This window comes from Melozone crissalis, unplaced genomic scaffold, assembly GCF_028551555.1.
Source record: "Melozone crissalis strain CALT ecotype California unplaced genomic scaffold, PUWL_Pcris_2 ptg000045l_1, whole genome shotgun sequence".
Taxonomy (NCBI): Eukaryota; Metazoa; Chordata; class Aves; order Passeriformes; family Passerellidae; genus Melozone; species Melozone crissalis.
Window position 1 is genome coordinate 21,582,099 of NW_026535823.1, and position 23,386 is coordinate 21,605,484.

Here is a 23,386-nt window from a genome sequence, read left to right on the forward strand (position 1 = left end):
CTAAAGGCACTTGTTGGCACTTTATTAAAGGCACTTGATTAACTGTCACTTAACTACCAAGAGCAGTACATATTCTTAGCTAGAAACATTAGTATGAAATATGGTGCTGCAAACTTAAATGTAAAGGTCAGGCTGAAAATGAATACTCATGCATAATGTATCTTAAGTGATAAAAGCCATAATGGTTATACAATTTTAATATGGTCAAGCATCTTAAAGCCTTTTTCCCTTGAATTAGAATACTGGTGTCCTTGGAAAAGCATAGCTTCTTCCTAGGGTATATTCAAGAAAAACTGAAAATCAGTCTTTTCTTTCATGCTTTAATGAAAACTAACAAACCCCATAACCATCCATCTATCACTGAACAATGCTCAGACTTCTTTGCCCTTCTCAAATTGCCTAAAGACAAACCCATGAGAAATGAATTGAAGCAAATGGCTACTCCCAAGACAAGATAAAGTAATTAAGGGACATATCAGAGTTCTTGCACTATCCCTGGTGCAGCATGAGTAGTTTGCTATGCTCCAGCTCAGTTCATTGTTGGAGGGAGCATATTTTGCTAAGGTTGGACTAAATCTTCCTCAAACAGGTCTTGCAGGGGACAACAATGAGCTCACTAACTATGGCTTGTAGGCAGGCAGCAGAGGCACAGCAGGGAGCCCCTTGGCAAGGTACTGGCAGTCGGGAATCCTGCTCTGGGCAGATCTCCAGACAAGGCTAGAGCCAAAAGGAGAGCCTTGGAAAGTGCATAATTCAAAACTTGGCTCAGGTTTTCTAAATGTGAGTTTAAATCAGCAACATTTTACATAAAACCTGTGGCAACGTTTATCTATCAAAGGTGAAATGCACAATGTCATCTTAAGGAAAAGAGTTTGGAAGCAAACATGCCCTGCTACTTTCAGTGAGACTGCAGGCTGTACATCTCATGTCTGACAACAGAACAGTTGATCATAAATAACTTTTATTGCCTTTTCTGAGCAAGTTGCATTGTTTTTCCTTTGCTAAGTTGGTACCATGAGACCTAGGCTATAAAAACAATTCACACTTGTCTATTAGGAGGAAAGGCTTACAGTCTGATTTGTCTTAATTCCTTCAAAAGGGTGTTCCATTCCACCAAATAATCTCTTGGCTCAATTAAGCTCTTGGTTAACTTGAAGCCTTCCTGTGCTTCTATGAACCTTTAGGAAGTGATCTGAGTAACTTTATCAATTGCAAAAGGGGAAACTCAAGTTAAAAATTTAAGAAAGCCCATGAAATTTCAACTGCCATGGAGAAATAACTTGCCAGCGTGTGATCTGAAAAGGTACCCTTAGGGCTTAAAATATGTTTCCTTGATTGCTTGAATAAGGTTAAGGAAAGGGACACCTGGTCACTTTCATGTGCCCTGTGTTTTCCTTAGAGGAAAAAAGAGAGGATTTTATTAGGTGCAGTACTGCACAATTAAAAAATAAGGCAGTTGAAAGTTTTTATTAAATCCCCATTAACTGAATCATCAGGTCTCTGGGGAGGAACAGGCTGAAATGCAATCCCCTTTTTTGCCATGTTTTATGTCTTGACACTGAAGGCGTCTTTCATAAAAACTTGTCTTGAGAGGAATCCAAGAGGATCCAGTGACACAGCACAGAGGACAAGGCTAATTAAAGGTGGCTGCAGTTGTACAAGGATGTGCTGACAGGTGCTACCCCTGCCAAGTCTGACAGTCAGGGACAGAGGGGTGCATGGCTGTGCTCAGTCACTTCCTTCACCATGAGGCTGTATTTCATGTTTTATGCTGTATTTTCCATAATGTTTGTTGCTCCTAAGCTGAATTGCACAATATTGATCATGGAAAGCTGAGAGAGTGTGGCTGTCATAGGTAGGTGTGTAATTCCTACCACAGAGATGCAGCCCAAAGCCCAGGGGATCATGGCTGTAAAGTCTCTGGTCCTATAAAACACTTCAGTGTTTTAAGCCTGGGTTCATGGCACTTTCTCTGAAAATGTGTTCATCCTTAAGTTGTCACGAATGCAAATGTCAAGCATTGCTTTTTCACAGTTCACTAAATTAATTTATACAATGAAAATAGACTGTACTGATCTGTCTAAATTTATCTGCAGCTGACTTCACTTCCCATCACAAGGTAGCTATGACCCATCATGCAAATTAATTAAGTCTGCTCCTTGGACCATTTGTGTTTAGCAAATCAGCTAATGAATTTCCAGTCTTTGCTTAAATACATACTTATTTTGAATCCTGCTAGCAATTCTATTCAGTATGGTTCATTGGCTCAAATATGCCCATACTCATATTTTAACAATGATAGTATTCACACAGTTAAGCACTGACTGTCATGAAAGCAATCTAAGCCTATCTCATGAAACATATTGCTTCTCTTAATAACAAGTTTAAACTCAATAAAATAAACGTATCTTTTTATGTTATGGAACATGCTCTGAAGCACCATCTAATAACTCAATTAATACACATTGCATATTAGCATTTGGGCAAGACAAATGCTTAGAAGATAAATTTCAAGTGGAATATTATAGAAATAATTTGTTGAAGCACTGATTAGCATTAGAATTATTACATTTTAATTTTCCTCTCAGTAAGATGCTTCTAATACAAATTTTATTGCAATCTTACACTGTTGAGTTTCATGACAGGTTGTTGCTCTTGGCAACAGTCTTAATATGTTGTAGAAGGCAACAATGAGAAAATTGTATTTTTATCTATAAACATTTTAGTTGTTTTCTTTTGGTACATATTGTTACAAAGTTGATTACAACTGGATTTTACAGGTATAACATGAATTTGATGTGGAGGCATGAAAATATTAGAAATACTATGTTTAAGTTTGCTACAAGGAACTACAGCACACTGCAATATAACTAATAAGATTAGAAGACAAGAAGTGAGATCAAGACATGCTGGAATTGCAACATCTGGAAATTAAACACCTGATCTCATAAAAACCTTCATAGAACCCTCAAATCTCATTATTATCAGGGCTCAATGTAGGCACTAATTAGGTGAATGTGGCATGGCATCTGCTCATGGCTACCCAATTATTTTGGTGAGGGATTTATTAAATAGATCAGACTTTCGAGGAACTGACTGGAACTCATCCAGAATCACAAACAGTTTGCGCAAATTGCTTAGCTCTTGTCAAGCTGTTTGTCAGAGCTTGCACGTTTATGACACTTCTTCCCTCTTCCTCCTGTCCAGAATTTAAATCAGTTAGGGAATCCAGAGACAATTATCAACACAATGTTGTACAATGGGAATGCCATTTAAGGTTTGTGATTGACCTGTTGCCTCTATGAATAAGGCTAAGCACAAAATAAATAAGTGTGCCATCTAACAGAGAAAGAAAGTAATCTTTATTCTTGTGGCTCTTATCTGAAGGGTGGCCACTAGAATCCTGTGGGCTTTTTAGCTGATGCACTTCCTGAATTTCTCATCATTGTTCCCACCCCCAGCTCCCCTTGCATTCACTGCCCTCGCCCTCCCCACCTCGGTACTTCATCTTTATCTCATTTAGAACATTACCCAAATTTTCTTTTTGTGTGCTGGTTCAGAAGGCATTTATGACATCATCTACATATGTAACCCTAGTAGTTGATTTGAAAAACAACCAGGGATGACATTGTAAAAGGAAGAAGTTGTGAAGTTACTAAGGAACACTCTTCTGCTGCCCTCAAGCAAAACATTTCTGACAGATGTTACGTATTTTCAGTGCTTTGATTTTTAGCTTCAATTCTTTTGCAGTCCTTTGTCTCTCAAAGGTTTTACTTTGAAGATATTCAAGCCTCAGTAAGCATAAATAATAAATAAACAAATAAATAAAATCCCCAAACACTTGACTTATATTCACACACCAATTATTAGGTAGGAAGTATGATCATTAATCTCACAGGACTGATTTTCTGGTGAACACGAAGGTATCACTGGAACTGAAACAGCTAACAACTGAAATTGAAAACTTACATGATTTTTGTATTAATAGTATAGCTTAGTGGACTTGCCACAGTATTTCAAGGCTAATTTGTAGATAAACAAGTTGTTGGATAAGATATATGAAGTTTCCAAATATAAAGAGATTTTTGTCCCTGATTGGGCAAATGTTTTAGGTCGGTCAAGACTGCTACAGTACCCACATCCAAACTTGAAGAATATGAAAGAGGCATCCCAATGTCAAATGCAGTACAATAAATATGGTTCTTTAAATCTTACATTAACTCACCTGCTGCACTCTCTTTGTTTGCAAATAGTTTATTGTCAACTGCAGAACTTATGTCAGAGAACACTTCTTCTTCATCTCTGTCTGCGTCAAACTAAAAAAAAAGAAAAAAGTTGGCAATCAGGCACTGCTTACTACTTGGCTGAACATCAGCATCTACTGTGACTTCTCAGCCCAAGCCTTCCTGATAGGAGCCTTTCTGTGAAGTTTCTAAGAAGTATGTGTGCAGTCCATTGCTTTAGGTATGAATCATTTAAATGTTGAAAGTTTTTTCTAGGCTCTGTCTGACAGGTTTCTTTTTATGGCCAGGTGACAGCGGCAGGGGGGAAGTTCTGCTACAGTGACATGCTTGACAGTGGGTTTGTGATTTTCCTTATTGTATTTATGATTTTTTATTTATTTAGATCGTCATATATTCAGATAGATGAGCCTACTATAAATATCAATATATGGAGTTTTTTGACATGTTCTAGAAATGGAGTTTGAGGGTCTGACCTAAAGACCACTCAGAAGTTCATCTTGCAGCAGTCACCATCTGTCTGGGCAGACATTTATCTAATCTTGAGAAATTCTTCTGCCATTTAGTATTTTCCGCAACTCTAAGCACTTAAAAAAAATCTAAAGAAGAAATTTTTTTGTGTTTACTTATTAGAGGGATTACACTTTAATTTGTGTCAAAACCAAGGCTTGTGGAAGAATAGCTATTAAATAAAGCTGTTAATATAACAGCTGTTAATAAAATAAAAGTTTTGGGCAATTCATTATCAATACACAAGGAGCAGCTTTGGAATGTCCTTGTTGACAGGAAAAGAGTGCTCCTAATGTATGCTACGGAAGACATATATCATCTTTGTGAGTACGTGTATGCATAAAACCCAGTAAATTGCAATCAGGTTGTGTCTGATCATTATTGTGTAGGTCCCACCACACTTGAAGAGACAACAGAATTGCTTTCTTATTAATAGCATTCCTCTGAATAATCCAGTTCACCACGAAAAAACACATGATCAATCTCAAAATGTTCTAAAGGTTCCAAGAATTTGAAACACCAACTTTCCTATTCAAAGAACACCAGCTGTGCTTCAGCATTCTGAAAAGTCTGGGCTCTGTAATGAAAGCTTATATTGTCATCCAAAGAAAACCAATTATTTGAAGCTTGCACATAGATTCAGTATTCCCCTCACAAAATGAGAATTGTAATACCCTGAGCCACAGGAAGGCAAGGTAGCTTCCATGGAAAAATTATTTTTGAAAGAAACTAAGTAACCTTGTGAGTTCTGTACTTCAATGAAACACTAAATATTTTAAAATTAAATCCTTTGGTAATTAGTGGAGGCTTGAATAAAAGATAAACGGTACTCAAACAACCCTAGTCAAAACAGCAGTAAAACTTGTATTTTTAGCAGAACCTGTCTAAATCCAAAGGTTGCTTTCCTTACTGAAAACAAATCCCTACTTGCTTCAATACATAGCTCTTTGCAACTAAGTCCTCTAGGGGTATCTTAAGGGATGTCTCAGTTTAATTATAGTCAAGACCTATGTTTTATAGAGGTGTAACGTTATTAAACATTAACTGTATTGTTGTCTGCATTGTTATATTCTTTACCAGCGATGCAGGAAGAAGCAAAGTGTTTCTTCCCTGTGGGGCCAAAGGGGTTTGAGGTCTGACCTTACTTTATGGCATGTCCCTCCATGAGGCACTAATGGTATTTTTGTTTTATGCTGTCTCTCTTTTGTTGGGGCAGGAAAAGATTAGGGAGGACCTCAGTGGATAAGAGCATCCCATTTGGAAACCAATCAAAATCTCTGAAAGGTTTCACAAACCTTCCTAAAGTATATTGGGGGGTTGTACTTGGCATTATTTTTTAAAGTAAACAATGACTGGCTTAATGATGAATTATCTGGAAAATGTATCTTATTTTCACATGAGCATTGTTAAATTGCAGAGCCTGTCACTGGCATGGTGTTATATAAAAATGATGAAAAATATTTTCTAGATTTTCTCTATTGTAAATAATAGCCTTAGGAAATGCAGGTGGTTGTTGCTGCAGAGAGAAAATGATTATTGTTTCTCAATAAGCACCCAACAAATCCTAGCCAACAGAAGGAGCTCCACAGAAAAATTGTCTGTGTTATTGAAAATTGCAAATCTCACCAGTCCATGATGATAAATGGAGGTTTGGTAGTACCATGTATTAAGCTAAAGAAAAAAGTGCAGAATTTTTTCCTCACATCTGTCAGGGGACAAACATCAAGGAAGGTGCAGTTAACTAGAATTTTGGGTGAAGGTGTCATTCAGCATGGCACTGCCCCTTCAGGGCTGTTTCACCTCCAATGAAACTGCTGGTTTTTGCACGTGGTTTATCTAAAACATCCCCAAAACAGGGGGAGATGCCACCAGCCTTTCAAACTGGAGTACAGGAAAGCTAGTAAGACTTGCAGGAAATTCTTGTTTGTGCAGCTTGAAATAAAGTTAGAAATGGAGAAAGCATAAAAAAAAACCACAAGCAAACTTGTAGTTAAATAAGTTAAATAACATCTACAACAGTAGATGAAAATTTCCTCTATTTTAGGACAGGATAAATGTCAATGAAAAGAAAATAAGCCATGTCCAAATTAAACATAACATAACATAACATAGTGGTTTTTGGCACAGGGGTGAAAGCTTCTGGATGCTTGATGCCAGTATCCACAGCTGATAAACTGGAGGGGCTTCCAGAGAGGCTATAAAAATGATCTTTATCCTGTACCTTTCCATGGGAAGGAAAAATTTTAGAAGTTTTTATACCCAGAAGACAAAATTGTAAGATGCAAAATGAAGAGCAAATGAGACAAATTCAGAATGGAAGCGAACAGCAAAATTTTTTCTTTCATCATTGTCTTTACTGCTTAATTTATCACAATTTGCAATGGATTCCCCATTATTTGAAAATTTTAAATTATTCCTAAAAAGAAAAATATTAATAAAATTAAGCTAGGATCTAATTCAGGGAAGTAGCAGTATTACTCTACATAGCCAGAACGTCACTTCAGACTTCATAATCCATTAACCAGGTTCATGGAGGTGAAACACAATTTTTGTTTAGGAAGTGGAAAAACTACCCATCTATTATCACCTGCAGTGAGGAAAAATTTCTTCTTAAATAAAAAAAAAAAGGTTTATCTGCAGAAAAGAGAACATGGCTTCTTGTACCATGGTTTCCCCACGGTTTTAAGAGGTATCTAGTGTAAAAGCCAGATTGCACCACTGTCCCTTAAGTGTTGGTATTTTTGGTTGAAAAGTTAGCAATCCTAGTAAAATAAGGGGAGTCATAAGATTGAGGAAGTTATAATGATTTTCAGCAGCTACAAATGGGATGAGAACACACTGTTATTATTCATCCTGATTTAGACAGGCATTTGCTCCTGAAGGATTGAAAACAAATAAGTACTGGTTCTATTTTACCCTTGGTAATACTAAAAGGTGAAGTGAGAGACACTGTTGAGGGATAGGTGCTGCTTTACCATTTTTGGGCACCCACACAGAAATTCCTGCATTATTGCTGTTCCATCCCTAGTTTGTGTCTCTTAAGAATTACAATTGACTTGTGCAGTTACTTCTAGAGAGAGTGGGAAAATCAAAAGAAAAACATCAGCAACATGGGAAAACAGCAAAGAAACATGTGAGGAAAAATATATAAAGTGGTATAATAACCACTGGGATGGGGGGTGAGAAAAATTAGTTGAAGACTTGTATAGGAAAACCAATAAGCAGAGGCACTGAAATGAGGCTGGAATGTGCAGACTGGGAGTTCAGGGAACTATTATAATACTATAAATAGTATAATATAATATATTATATAATAAATACTATAATATAATACTATTATAAAGTATTTTTAGTGATCCACTTTAACAAAACCAAAAAAATTTTCAAAACACCACAATATGGCAGAATGAGGACATAGGGAAGAGATATTTCTCTCTAATCCATCCTTTATTTTTAACATTTTCATCCTTTATTTCTACTATTTTCATTCTTATCCATCAAATACTCCAAAATCTCAGATTAATTTTTATATTGTATTTTAACACATACACAAAAAAACCTACAACTGAAATTACACTAGAGCTCACCAATGATTTTAAAAATATTATGCAATTAGCAGAGGTCACAAATTGGTATCAGACAGAAATTTAGAACAAACTGAACTGGAGATATTGACACCATTATTACAATCCTAAGGAATACTCTGGGTTATCTAAAATAAGCACCATTTTTTTTTAACACAGGAGTTTCAAAGAGTATTCATAAATAATTGCAGAGTCCTCATATGTGTATCATTAGTTTCTCAAGTTCCACTTGTATTGAAGGATCTGCGGCTGTCAGTGTAAACAAGCATGGGGGTAAATGTTCAGCAGCCCTGAGTGGAGCTGACAGTTCTGCAGCAACTGCTGGTAGCTTTTCTGTATCCCAAACTCAGGTACTCAAAATAGGTGCAATTCAAAGCCACTAATTTTGTATTTTTCTATTCACAGACTCCTTTATACTAATTTGGCAGTCCATAAACAATGAAATTACTACAAAACACAGGCTTGGGGTTTTTTTAAAATTCTTTTCTCTTATTTCATGCCTAAACTCAACAACTTAGTGCCACGGCACACAAGTGTGGCAGCGTTGTGGCAGTTTCCCTCCCCTCACAGTAAAACTGCAAAGCCAGCTTCCAAACTTGGAATATTGACCAGAGCAACAGCAAGGAAATGGTAACTCTCACCTGAGGAAACAACAGCAGCAGAAGTAATAGCCTGTCTTTGTACATTTTATGTGGAGAAATAGCTTTTGATAGGTAGACAGAGGGAGAACTTCTGTCTTTATGCTGTGATCATTTGAGCAACACCTGACTTACAGCAGTTTGCAGCTGATAATAATGAGTGCCTCGGGCAGTGTGGTGGCAAGAGATGATGGGAAAGACACGGTGCAATTACAGGCCCTTCTAGAGCAGAAAGCAGACAAACTGAAGGAGAGTTGGATGTGACTGGGAGTGAGGGGAGAAATCAATAATTTGGTGGCAGGGTAAGAGAAAATTAATGGACTTGGGAGGATGAAGCAATTGCATGTTTAACAGGGAAGCTGATGGTGCCACAGAGTGGGTTTGGAAGACATACATTTTTCATAACACTAAGATGCAAAACCTTTCTGCCTGTGCACATATTCAAGAGCACTGGTTGATTAATTTTTTTTTCCCCAATAAGGATATTCATCTGGAAGCCTGGTGACCATTATGCGGAAAGCAAATGTATTGTTCTTTTATTAACACAATCATTTTTGCATCATGTTCTCCATTCCTTAGAGGGACTCTGAACTTCCAGTAGGCATTATCCTCCACCATATTTGTATCTCTAACTCTGTTAACTGAAGTCAGTTTAACATAGTCAGTAACAAACAGTTCAAATGTTTCAGCTATTTCTCTATACTACCATGACCCCTACTGTAAGTATTATAATTATCTTGGAAATCATCAGGTATCAGAACCAAATTAGGCAGCATATGCATTATTTCACATAGCATTTAAAAGGACATGATTTGCATGTGTTTGCCCTGGGTTATTTGACTTCTCAGATAAGTTACTTCTAGTAGGAACTTCTCAAGCTATAAATACAGCCAGCATCTCTGCATATAAACTCTGTGTGCATATTCACTTTGGAAATCATTGAAAACTTTCACCCTGATATGTATTACATCTGTTCAGCAGCTTCTATAGTAAAGTCAACTATGTTAATTATTTTTGAAGATTAATTGAAATCAAAGAAATGCTTTAGTATATGAACATATAGAGATCTTTTCTACCTTGGAAGTACAAATGCTTTTCCTTATTTTAAAAAATATACATTCCACTGTTGGAGTTATTTTCACTATGCATTTACTTTTTAAAGGAAATTGCTTTTAAAGAGGCAAATGATATTATAAAGAAACAGAACAGTGGTGTTGAGCATGCAGACAGATCACTTCTGAAGAGCTTGAATGGAAAACTTAATTATGGTCTGAGTTAGGAGATGCTCCATGAATTAATTTTTACTCTGCTCCTGTAGAAGCCAGGAAAACATTCAGCCTGAGGGAGAAATCATCTTACTCTCTACCTCCACTGGGTCTAGAATAAATTGTTTGATTTTTTACTTTAATGCACCTAACCCCAAAGGAAGGGGAAAGACATTACTGATTACAGAGAGTCAGGTATGACTCAAAGCTGTCCAAATCCTCACACAGCCTTAACAGCCCTCTGTGCCTTAGCTTGCCTTTCTTATTTACCAGAGCTCAGTGATGCTGCAATAATGAAGCATTAATGTAAAATTCAGTATTTGGAAATGTAGACAAAGGGCACAGAGGTACAAACAAGTGGCATGAAGCTCAGTCAATAAAAGCTGTAATTGTCACTTTGCTTTATATAGCTCAGGAACATTATAGAAAGACCTAGAATTACCCAGCACTTCCCCAGATGCCTTTGTTTTTTCTTTCCACAATAATAATGTTTGTCTTCCAATAGTTTTTCTTCCACCTTTATCTATGAAAACTCCTATGAGGCTTGAATGTGCCCTTGTTCTTTGGGAATAAACCAGTTAAGGATCAGTTGCTACAGCACAATTCCCTTACTTCTTCCAGTACCCCATGGGATGAATACTGGAATATTCACATTCTCAGTGCACCCAGTTCAGTGAAACAGCTCTGATCACCAATATGTTCATATGTTCATATAAATGCTTTCCTCAATACCTTTTTTTTGCTAATTTTGACTGCAAATGAGGCAGAATGAGCCCTATAACTAAATGACATTAACCAGTATGTTTGTGTGCAGAAAGACTTTTCCTGATTAAAGTTTTTAAAATATATACATTTCCCCTTGCCTACAGAGCTCCTGTGTCACTCTTGTTTAAAACATAACCAAATAATTTTCTAGCATCAGCTCCCACAGCATGTACAAATCACAGACAGGCACCCTGAATAAATATACAGTGACACTGGCTTCCCCAAAAGGTTCAATGAGCAACAACTGTAATTCAAATAAGAAAACAAAAAAAAAATTAGAAAAAGTCAGAAATGAAATACTATTTTCTTCTATTGACAGTTTGCAAATAATTTCAAAGAAAAACACTTATGCTGCTGCCAAATATAGTCAAATATTTCCCTTTCAAGATCAATAGCATATCTCCTGTTGGCTTTTTTGGAAGAGATTTTGAAAGCAAAATACTAAAATATTGTTGTCTGGTCTTTTACTATTAGATGACTTGAGAACAATTATTACCAAAAATTATAATTTTTGCCTATGTATCATCACAATTTTCTAAGGAAGAATGCTACCATATGAAACCTAACAAAAAGAATGCCCTGAGTTAATTTCAGCTGCAAATTTAGCCAGTTATTCAAGCACGAGGACTAATGACTCAGCTGCAAGAACAAGTATAGGGTAAACCATAGGCTTAAGCATTGGATGATGTGGGTGTTTCATATGCAAAATCTGCATTTAAGTCAAGAAATAATGTGACATTTTTAGTTATCTAGGACCTTAGCAAGACAAATAATTTCATCTGCAATAGTTGTAGCTTTTTAAAAGGGAATTTCACACTGTAAGAATGGGAATGTTTGAAAATTTTTGACTTTTCTATTTTCCTTGGAAGACAAAAATAAATGTTAATTCTCAGTTACACAGTTCCTGTGTTTTAACTAAATTCTGACCCAGAATAAGCAGCATTTCCACTGGGCATCTCTATATTAATAAATTTCATAAATGATACTGGAATCCTTAATATTAAGCCCTCCCTTGGTCATCTCAAGCTAAAAAGTACTAAATTTTTATGAAATAAAAGATTTATCTCTACAAGTAGGACTCCTCTCAAAGAGGATAATATTCAGCAGATGTCAGTCTGAGCTCAGGATGGCTCATAAAGCCAACTTCCAATTGTGCTGCTGCAGGAAGGATTTGTGTTTGTTTCCTGCAGCAAGAAGTGAGCCACTGCTATTTTAATTTCTGTACCAGAAAGTTCTGTTTTGACATCTAAATTATTGGAGCATGTTGTTTCAGAGCAAAAAGGAGACTACTTGATTTATAAATGAAAGCTGGCAAGCTGAGGAGACACTGACAGAAACGATTGCTTTAGTCATCACAGAATATAACATTCTTGCATCCAGCATGTATTTTTTGGAAACAAATGTAGGACAAAATCCCACATGATTATGTAGGCTGAAAGCATTTTTTAAATATCATAAAACACGTGGATGAAGTGGAACTGATTGACATAATTTGTTTAACTTTTTTAAAGCTTTTGACAAAATTTCTTCCCAGAGGCTATTAAATGAAATACAATTTTACTGAAGCCCTAACTAATAAAATTAATTTATTTTTGAAAGCATTATAAATGTCCAAGAAAAGTCTTGGCACAGAGAATGGCCAATGTGTTGGTCAGAAAACTGGAAAGCACAAATTACAAAAATCACCTTCAGTATGAAAATTAAATCTGAGAAGGGATAGGGATGTGGAAAAGAAATGCATGTAATGTGAAAATCATGTGTGTTGCAGGAGAAAAATGAAAACAAAGACCCAAGAAAGATCAAAATGAAGACTCTGTAAGCTTTCTTTTATTAGAATTTCACAGCTTTTCTTCTGGCTGTTTGTTTGAGCTAAGTGCTTTACAGAATGCCTGAAACTCCAATACTTAGGGTCTAATACTATAGTTAGTATTAATACATTGTTAACATATAAATAATTTATTGCAAAAGCAAGCTAAGCAACCTATATTGAGTATTCATATAACATTATCTATAAAAACTGCTATAACTGACTTTTCCTTCAATATATGCAGAAAATTAGAGCTTTTGATATTCTAAACCAGAATCCACCAGTTTACATTTACTGAACAGTAATTATTTTGTAATTGGGGGTTTTCTCTGAATTAAAATAGTTTTGGCTACAGCTCTCCATCAGGGCAGCTCCTTCACCACTGCTCTGGTTTCCTGTTGGGTGAGACACACGGTGCTGCTCCTCACTCTGAGGCTGTTTGTTTGTTTTCAATGTGACCTGGTAAAAGAAATATCTGTGAAGCTTCCACCTTTCCATTTGCTTCCTTATGCTAGTATGGGTGGCTCTGGCTGTTTCAACCCTGGATTGCTTTGCCTGAATAAGTTCAATCTTGCAGCTGCATCATGGCATTAATTTCCACAGCAAAACGTGGTCAACAAATTACAAAATTAATTGCATTCAAAGTGTTTGGCTTTGTAATATAAATCAGCTAAAAGTACACAGAAGGTCTGCCTCTGTCAACCTTTCCCAGTGTTGTAGTAACGACTGGGACTCAAACAGTGACTAGAAATAGTAGCTACCTAGAAAATTTAGCAACCATATGTTGTTTTTAATTTACCTTAAGATAGCAAATGTGTGATTTATGCTTGCTTTTATTATTAAAATTTTGCTACTGATAAAAATATTACTAAAACCATTCGTGTGATCCAGAGTGAAGGGCATAGGCTCTGGACCCTGGCACTTACAGACCTTGGAAAACAGGAACTTAGTCTTTTGTGTTAATATATTCAGCAAATGTAAGAAGTTCTAAAAGCAATTTGTAGGGATAGAACAAGTTTATTATTAAGGTTTTTGATGTTTAGTTTTGATTACTTGAGTATCTTTAGGCCTTCATTTATGAAGATATCTTCCACTGCACTTTTTTTCTGTTTAGAATTCTAATTAAAAAGAACACATTAAAGAAATTGAAGGTTTGTTTACTTTTGCAGTGAAACAACTTAAAATGGAAAAAAAGACAGTGTGAATACATCCCTTTTTTTTTTTTTTGCATATGAAAGGGATTGAGGGAATTTTATGTACCTATTCTCCCATGTAGTTTAAGCTGTAGGGAGATAGAAAACTAAATATTTTGAATGTTCCTTTCTCTTTCTATAATGTTTTTCCTTTAATTTTGAATAAAATTACTTGGATAATTTGACAGTAAAAATATGTTTTAACAAAAAAATATTTAAATGGGTTCCCGCCGAAAATCTCCTAATTAGTAACCACTAATACAATTCCAATTATCTCCTTTTGCAGATTCTAAATCTTATTAGTTCTTGTAACTCTTAGACAGTATTATATCAAAGGTAAATTATTTTTTCACTCTAAGGGTCATCATCCTCTCCAATAGGCATGATAAATGTTAAGGAGGAATTATCAATACTCATTCCATCTAAAAGTGGACTTGTGATAATTTATAGAACCAACAACAAGATTTACAGTTTTCAAGGCAGTTCAGATATGCTGGGTTTTAATATTAGTTTTCTGAAACTGTAATTCAAACAATGACTATGTTTTATACAGCCATTATTGCTACAAAGGAAACAAAATTCCCTATAGTTTGTACTACAGTGTTCTAGTTCCCAGAAGCTTTTGGAAGTCAGTGTCCAAACTTCCAGAGAACTGTCATCTCTTATTTGATTCTATCAGTTTTGAGAGTAATCTCTGCTAAAATAGAAGAAAAATAAATTGGAGGCAGATCCTAATTATTTGTAAAGCTTACTCTCTATTGAAATTATGCCATGGGACATGGGGAACTGACTAAATCCAAATACTTCATAAAACAAAAGATCTTGCAGACCCTTCTACACTGATCAGAACAGCCCCCATTTCTCCAAGAGCCCTTCAGTGGATCTGAGGGGGTTGCTGGCTCCTCCTCCCTGCAGTGTGGGAACCAGGAGTCTGCAGAGAGCCCATTAGCTGCTGGCTCTGCAAGCACTCACTGCTGCATACCAGCTAATTTAGCTCAACACTCCTCTGCCTCGTGTAATGACACTCTTGGTACTTCCCTGTATGTAATTTCCAGTAGGTTCCCTGCATACCCTCCTCTCAGGGCAGCACAGCTCCTGTACACACAGAAATAGTCTCTGGAGAAGGCTGAGACACTCTCTCTGTGCTTGTTCTCATCCATACTCCAGTGAAGGAGCTCTCACAAGCTTCTATTCCTGCTTAAGAATTTTTTATTTGTCTTTTTTCATCCTCAAGCCAAATCATGTACTCAAAAAAGGTTAGATTTAGGCCTTGTTTCGTATGGCAAATATCAGTTATCTTCTAGTCAATCTTTTTCCAAGGCATTTTTTTAAACCAATTGGCAAAGGTCCCCATGCTTGTGTAATTCATGGGGAAAAAGGGAATCTTGCAGTTTAGTTTGAAATTTTCTCAATGTAAAAATATCAACTGTAACCTTTGACCCCCAAAAATAATTGATATTTACAAAGTATGTTATCAGATTGGGGTTATAACAAACTGCTGTGCAGCCTTAACAAGAAGCTATGAAATAAATTCTTTCAAAAGTTCCCACTAACACGAGTGGTTGTTAAGCTCAGGGTTTCAGCAGGGGCATCTTCCCAAGAAACACTGACATGGTTTCTGTTGCCAAGTGCTGACCTAACCTATGAGAGAATACCCAAATTTGTTTAACTAATTCCATATTACAGCTACCCTACTAAATTTTCTGATTTTTCTGAGGAGTGATCTCCTGGCTGTAGTTCAAGGATATAATGAATAGTCCTTAAAACCAAGCTCATTTCAGAATTCACATGGCTCCTGACCCTCTTTCTAAAGATCAAGAGATATGAGGGAACATGAAATGCATAAATGAAGAAAACCCTCTGTTCACAGTACTGGAACTGAGCTCATTTGTGTCTGGCACCCCATGAACAGGGTCAGAGATGAAAGCTAAAGTACCCACAAAACCTGTAATGGCCATTGCAGCAGACTGAGGCAACACAGAGGCAGACAGAGAGCAGACAGAATGTTCTTGCAAAAGAAACAGAAATTACCTGCCTTGGGGTGAGGTGAATCTGTATTATGCAGAATCTATCAGGTGAAATTCTTGCAGTAAGGTGCAGACACAAAGAGGATTGCTGGATATTTTTTTCCAGTGTCTTAGGGACCAATACATTTAATAAGCAACCTGACCAAGAGCTGTATTGCCCACATTCTAGGTTCCCTTTTAGTAAGGACTCTGCATTTACAGAGAAGTCTGTTCTTTTCAACAAAGCAGACCAAAAAAAGCCCAGAAGGCAGGACATGGCAGGAACCTAGGAAAGTATATTTTCAAATTGCCTAATTGGCATCTTGCAGTGGTAAGAGAGGGAGATGACCTTGGCATTAGAAAAACTATAGTGTTACCAAAATACAATGGATGTTATAATACAAGAAAAGATGAGACCTGGCATGCCATACAGAGCAGAGAATTTTGAAGTACTGGTATTGAAAACATGAATGTGCAACTTCAATTTGACATTCTGATTAAAGACAGGAGGTAAAATTCAGTGGAGTACGTAATGAAGACATGTTAAGATTTGCCTAAAAACAATGAAGTTTTAGCAATTTTTTTAAGCAAAACTGATCAAGGGGTAGCATATTTATGAACAATCCTAGATATAAATAACTGATCGTACCAAGTTATAGTGAAAAGATGTCACATTCTGTGCATTAATTCTTCATTTCTTTTACTGTGACTGGTTTGACTGACTGTTGGCACAAAAAGAGATGAACAGTTGAGAATGGGGACAGTAGCTCTTCCTTCACAGAAAATGACAATAATTTTGACTTCAGTGTTATAGCTGTTCTTGTGAGGCTTCTTTTCCTGATATATTATTTAAGTAGATTACTGAATTGCAGAATGTGATATGGTAACAACAAACTAAACACATAGTTGTATTCACTGGCCATTAATGAAACAAACTGCAGTACTATGTAAGATGGAAAGATACATTCCAGTGTTAACCCTGGAAGTAATAAAGATGATAACTGAGCTGAAGGATACAGAAGCATATATAGTTATAGTAAAGACAAACCACACAAGATTCACAAGAGAGTCTGTAGATTGGAAAAAATATCTATTCTCTGAGAAGACCTTTTGTATTGAATCAGGAATATTTAGGTTATTTCTACATAGTAAAAAGTGATGCTGTGCAAAGATGTTTATGCTAACACTAAATTATGTACCACAGTTAAAAGAAACACAAAATAGCCATATTAGTTGTTTTCTGATGTGTAAGTATCAGAATGTAAGGAGCAAGGATATATTACTTCAGTGAAATGCTGAGTTGATACAATAGTGGTGTTTTCCTAATTAGGAAGCATTTCATATAGTTCTTCAAAGCATGGCTTGGTAGATATTCTTTAACTGCATTAGAAAAAATAAAAAGTCCTCCAAATAGCTATCAGAAATGCTCAAAAGGAAATTCTGCAATGGGGAGAATGCCCTAGGGGAGGGCTGTAGTTCTCCCTTCAGTGCTGTCTAGTGCAGTGTGTACCCTGAGTCACACAATGGATGAGTAACTTTGCAGCTTTCTCAGCTCTCCACTAACACTGTAGCTGCAGCTAACCCTGTTAAGCCTAAATAAGACTCCAGAATACAGGAGTAAGCCCATAATGTTAAGAGCATCAGACTTTCTGCTGACACTTAAATGGCTTCCATCATTACAACACCTGAGCATTCACAAATCTGAATGCATGTATCTTTATGATGCATTAAAACACAAGAGCATTTTAGGTCTCACTCTCTTTCAGGGTACATCTACAGGAAAGAAAGAACAGGAGCAAATGCTCAAATAATCCCTGAATGGTACTAGATTGGATTACTAGAGGCCAGTTCACTCAGTCTCATTTTGCCCTGTGAATCAAAGCTGAGAATACTATGGCAGAAAAAACATTCAGTTGCCACTTGCATAAGGAAATAGAAAGAGCTAACAACAGCTAATGACAGCAACTTAGATGCTATAAGCAATGATAGATTCAGAAAATAAGGGTGTTAAACACTGGGACTGTAGAGCACAAGCTATCAGATGTAGTAACATTTTTATAGGACTGTGAGTATGAGAGCTGAAAGACTGTCTTGATTCTACTGAAGTAGCAACTTTCATGAGTTAATATGCAAATTTTCTCCACCAAATGGCAACAGAGTGGTTTTGCCATAAAATCATGAAGTCACTGATGATGAATTTTTCACTGGTGGAAAGATCCACTGGTGGCAATTAGAGCTGGAAATCACTTATGGAACTTTGGGTAAGAAATTGGTTTTTATTGTTTACAGCAATGCACAGTGGAAATCCAGCTTTGGTTTTTCAGTTGGAAGTTCACAGAATCAGCTGTGGTTCATGATAGGAAAATTTGCTTATGCATGATAAATATTCCTGATTCAATACAAAAGGTCTTCTCAGAGAAGAGATATTTTTTCCAATCTAGTTTCTTAATATATCTCATCTAAATAAGAAAAATTAATCTTCTTTAAGCATCACTTTAACTACAAGAACGAAATGAGAAGCTGCTATTCACCCAAAGGACACAGCTTAATTACCTTAAGATGAACTGTTTAAAATAACTTGAAGAATATTTAGGACATGTTATTTTAAACATCTCCTACAGTTCATTCCTCTGCATGATAACTTGGCTTAATTACTTATCTCAGTTTTAGTTTCAGATCTGTAAAAAAAACGGTCTGTTAATTTTAAACATGTGTCAGCTTTCACAGTGCCAGAAATGGATAAAATCTGGGATAGTATGGTTGTCAAAGCCAACATTCCCTCTCTCTTTCTGGAGTTCCTAAATCAGCTTGGCCCATGCACTCATCACTGCCTAATTCTATAGACAGACTGGTCAAAGTTTGTTTCTTTTTTTTTTCCAAAGTCATCTGCTTCATTCATGTCACTGGGTGTACAAAAGGCAGGGCAGCTTTCAAATAGCTGGTTGCTGTTTAAATTATCATACTTCCAAAGTTAGAAGAGAACATAGTATTGCACTGATACTATTCACCTCAGCAAAGAATTTCTGCCCTCAAGGTTTCTCTGCATGCTTCTATGTACACATATGGCAAGTTTCCATCCTTGGTCATTCTCTGGCAGACATTGGTATGTCTGATATAGTTGTTGACATAAAGCATAAAATGGGAGACTGAAAATATTTTGAAACTTGGAAGTGTTTATGGTGTACATGCTTCTATATATGCATAAATTACTCATCTATCATAGCCATATAAATGTGCATATATTTACAAACAGTTTGTTTACACTCATTTCTAGATAAAATTCATTTATGGACCTTCTTTGTATGTTCCTCAAAATCTGACAAAACAGTAACACATAAATAGTGCTGAGACGCAGTGTAAAACATAGCAGTGATTAGAACATGAGAAACTTGATCTCTAGTTCAGCAGTTTCACAGGAAACAGCTCCAGGTTCCTGCTCTTAGCCCAGTTTTTCTGCAGAAGGGCTGTCAAATATAGAAGAGACACAGAAAACCTTAATTTTCAGTGACTTTCTGTGACTGCAAAGCTCTGGTTACTTGTTTTAGGCTTCAACTTACCTTTCACTGCTTTGAATTACCAAAAAATGAATATGTGATTGTCCTTATTTCCCATCCCACCTCTAATTTTCCCTCTACATAAATTTTAAAATTATTATATAACCATATACATTCATGGAGCTAGATAAAGATTTACCATACAATACAACAGAGGGAGACTCCTGAATCTCAAACAAAACTTGTGATCTCAAGGTTCCCACAAACAGCTGCCTACATTCCTTGTTTGATTTGAAAAGGTCCTAAAACATTGAAGGTTTGCTCCAGATGCTCCAGACTGTCTGGGCTCCTCTTTGCATGTCCACTTGGTCATGCCCAAGAAGCCAGAAATACTCTGAAGATCCTATGTAGTAGTCAGGTTAAAAACACATCAAAAATTTTCATTAAAGACTGTGCTTATGGCTGCTGTATTTTTAAAACTACTGAGAGGCTTCTGAAAATATTTTGTTGGCATTGGGCCAGTTAATAGGAAATCTCAGCTCAGTTTCTTCTAGAAAACAAAGCAGTTCAAATCCCCATCTGTGACCTGTGGGGAGAAAGGCCACGTTCAGATACCAATGGGGCTACATCTGAGGGAAACCATTCCTGCCAAGTCTGTATCCCTTTGCAGCCAAAGACGCAAGATCCAGGCATCAGATGGCACGTAAATGAGATTCTGAGCCTGCAGCAGGGAGGTGAGAGCACACGGGGGAGGTGGTGGCTAACAGTCCCTATTCCTAGCAGCACTCCAGGGAAGGAGGAGTGGGATTTTTAAAATTCTTTTTTTAATGATTGTTTAATGCAAAGGCTGAACAGATGCGCGCAAATATTGGCACCGACAAAACAAAGGCATCTACTCATCCTGTGCTCTGCCAAACCAGATGCATGTTCCTCCACTGAGGAGAAGATTCTCTGAACTGGATTCTGGTCTGGGAGACATGCCTGGCAGAGGCTGCCATTAAGACTTGGAAAACAGGGTGAGAGTTCCTATGAAGCCTTTCAGAAGAGTTTGCTATCAGTGAGATTTGAATAGACCTTGGGAGCTGCTTAAAGGACTGCAGGATCCACATTTCTCTAGGGATGGGCTTAAAATTAAATGAAGAATGAGTAAGTGCAAGTCTTTTGGAATCAACATTCAGAAGCAAACAAATAAAAAGCCCAAACCAGCATCTCAAGTTGGGCAGCTGTATGATAACAGAGAAACTTGAGAAATAAACTATATCTTCAGCAGCATTTTGATAAGTCACAGCCTTTAGATAAAGTTCATGTCAGTGTGCAAGTTCTATAGTAAAACTCTTTTTTTAACCAAAACAAGAGAAACAATTTATATTACACAGTTCCATGGGGAATTTTTCTGTGACAGTTGACAGCCATTAGGCTTGTTTGATGCTTATGAGGGCAGACAGCTACTTTCCTCACCCGCAACTGTTTAACTTCTAAATTTGTGCTCAGAATCCATTTCCAGCTTCAGCTACTTTTTCTGGGTTCTCTTTACTTCTCTGACTAATCTGAATGTCATTTTAATGTTTTCATAAGCATGGCAAATTCCCTAAAAGGACAAGTGGAACAATGAAGATATCAGAGAAATCCACATTTCCTGGATGCCATGGGATGCTGTCTTGTTCTGGCTATTTAAATAAGGGCCAAAGTCTTCTTTAATGTTTAGTACTTTTGTCTCACTACAGCCAGTCTTTTATTTTTTCCCCTTAAATGCACACAGACTTATTAATGTATCAAGGTTGACATTGCAACTCTAAGATTATGTAGATTCACTGTCAATGAGGCAGACTGGACCAAATCCTGCCTCCAGTCAGAGAAACTTCTACTGCTACAACAATGAGCTCTGTAAACTTTTTTCAGTCTAGACCAAGAGATATGTTCTACAAAGAACAGCTAAGGTCTCTGAGAGCAGATTTAATAACTGTTGGCCAAAAAATTTTTGCAACCCAGTCATCTCCTCTCCGAGAACTACATCATTATCTATAGTGGATTACAGTCGACATACATTGGAGATTTGGAAATCTGTGTCCAGAACTGAAGTTCTCTGCTGAACATTAGAGTACTTGAGGTCACCTATGTATCTACATGTTCTCCCTCTTACAACTTAATCAAACTAGTATCTCCGCACCATCACCAGGTAATTTGTGCGCAGTTCTTTTCTAGGTAAACAATACATAATGTTTTAACATTTGTTAAAAGTTCCTGAAACAGTAAATGGTAGCATATGCATCTATTTACATACTCCCTGTCCAATATTGTGTTGTTATAGTCTTGGTAACTTCTGAATTTAAATTTGAGTTAAGTCAGGTTCTCATTTGTTAGATTACTGACAGATTGTTAAAATGAATTTTAAACACAGACTGTGTGTTCATGAAAATATCACATATTTACTTCTGTTAATTATAATGAACTTTACATATCATTATCTCAAAGAGGGAGTTTTTCAGAAAGGACAGAGTTGCATTTCCCTATTTCTTAGAAGTATCGTAGGTGGGAGCCTCACCCCTTTCCTTAAAAACAGAAATCAAGATCAGACTGTGAGAGCAGGTACACCAGGCAGAGACTGAGAACATAAGGCATACAGAGCACTAAACAAGAACAACCTGGGTACTGTAGCAAATTATTCCAGATCATGTGAAAAAAAAAATGAAGGGGAACACTTACACCAAAGGAACTTAACCAGTAAGAGACGAAATGAAGAATGTGGCTCTCAATTCTATTAACTAAAGTATTTTAAAAGCAGTATGAAATAACTGTTGGAGCATTAAAATGAATCTTCTTTGGGAATTTAGATTTTTATTTCTTGCTCATAAAGTGTTTAACAGTAGATTATAATTATATATATATATAGTGCCTGCATATTAATAATATTTAGTAATATTTCAGTGAATTTTTCTTTTCTTTTTTGGTCTGTTATTGATGAAGAACAACATATTTATTAAGTAGATGTATAAAATATGAGCTGTGATTCTAAAATTATGACACTCCGTAAGACAAATGGCCCTGCTTCTCTCCCCTGAGTAGAATCGTGATGCTGGCTAGAAATGTCTGAGATTTACAGCTTTAAATAGCAGTGATAAGGTGCGGGTAGGGATTTAAGAAAAATGTAAATCTTTTTATTTCCTTCTAGTCAGTGTTGACCTTGTCTGACCTTGCCTCAAGGATTCACTCCTCTGGGAACCAGGCTACTGTAATTCTATTTTATGCTGTTCTAGTTCTTACACTGCTCTTATCTGCATAGTATTCCAGTGTCTTCCCAGGTTCAGCATTATTAGCAGCAGGATGAATGGTATTTTCTTTCTTTCTTTCTTCCTTCCTCCTTCTCTAGGGAATTAGCATGAATAAGTGCAATATTTTCTGTATATGCTGTTTCCTTTGTGCTGTAATTTAATCTTTATATTCCATGCTGTCACTTCCATACCCATCATGAACATCTACTTTCTTCAAAAAGAAAAGAAGATATCTAAGGTGAACACTGCAATTTAAATTATCATCAGGACTCTCAAGAAATAGAGTTAAAAAGTAGATGAAACCGCCTTAAGAACAAAATCTTCTGTTTTACAGGTCCTATCACAGAAATGCAATTCTACCCAGATGCCCCACACGCTTTATGCACAAAGGCACATATTTCCTGAAGAGCTAGAAACACATTCCATAAGAGCACTTGTAAAGGTTATAGGAGCATCACTATAAAATACACACTTCCTCAACAATAAAAAAAAACTTGCAAGAATCTTAGTTCTCTTATGCTTGAAAACCAAGTTAATCAAAATGCTTAACCCAGAGCACATACTCCCTGGAGAAGCTAATGTAATAATTTCCTGGAATTTTCATCTTGAAATTC

General features: G+C 36.5%; 1 protein-coding gene across 1 annotated transcript in view; it reads right to left on the reverse strand.

Moving 5' to 3' along the window:
* Nucleotides 1-23,386, reverse strand: part of AK5 (adenylate kinase 5) — an 83,969-nt gene that overhangs the window by 40,057 nt on the left and 20,526 nt on the right. The window contains exon 7 of the mRNA XM_054286253.1: nt 4,226-4,316. Coding sequence (XP_054142228.1) covers nt 4,226-4,316 — 91 coding nt within the window. The remainder of the gene's footprint in view (nt 1-4,225; nt 4,317-23,386) is intronic.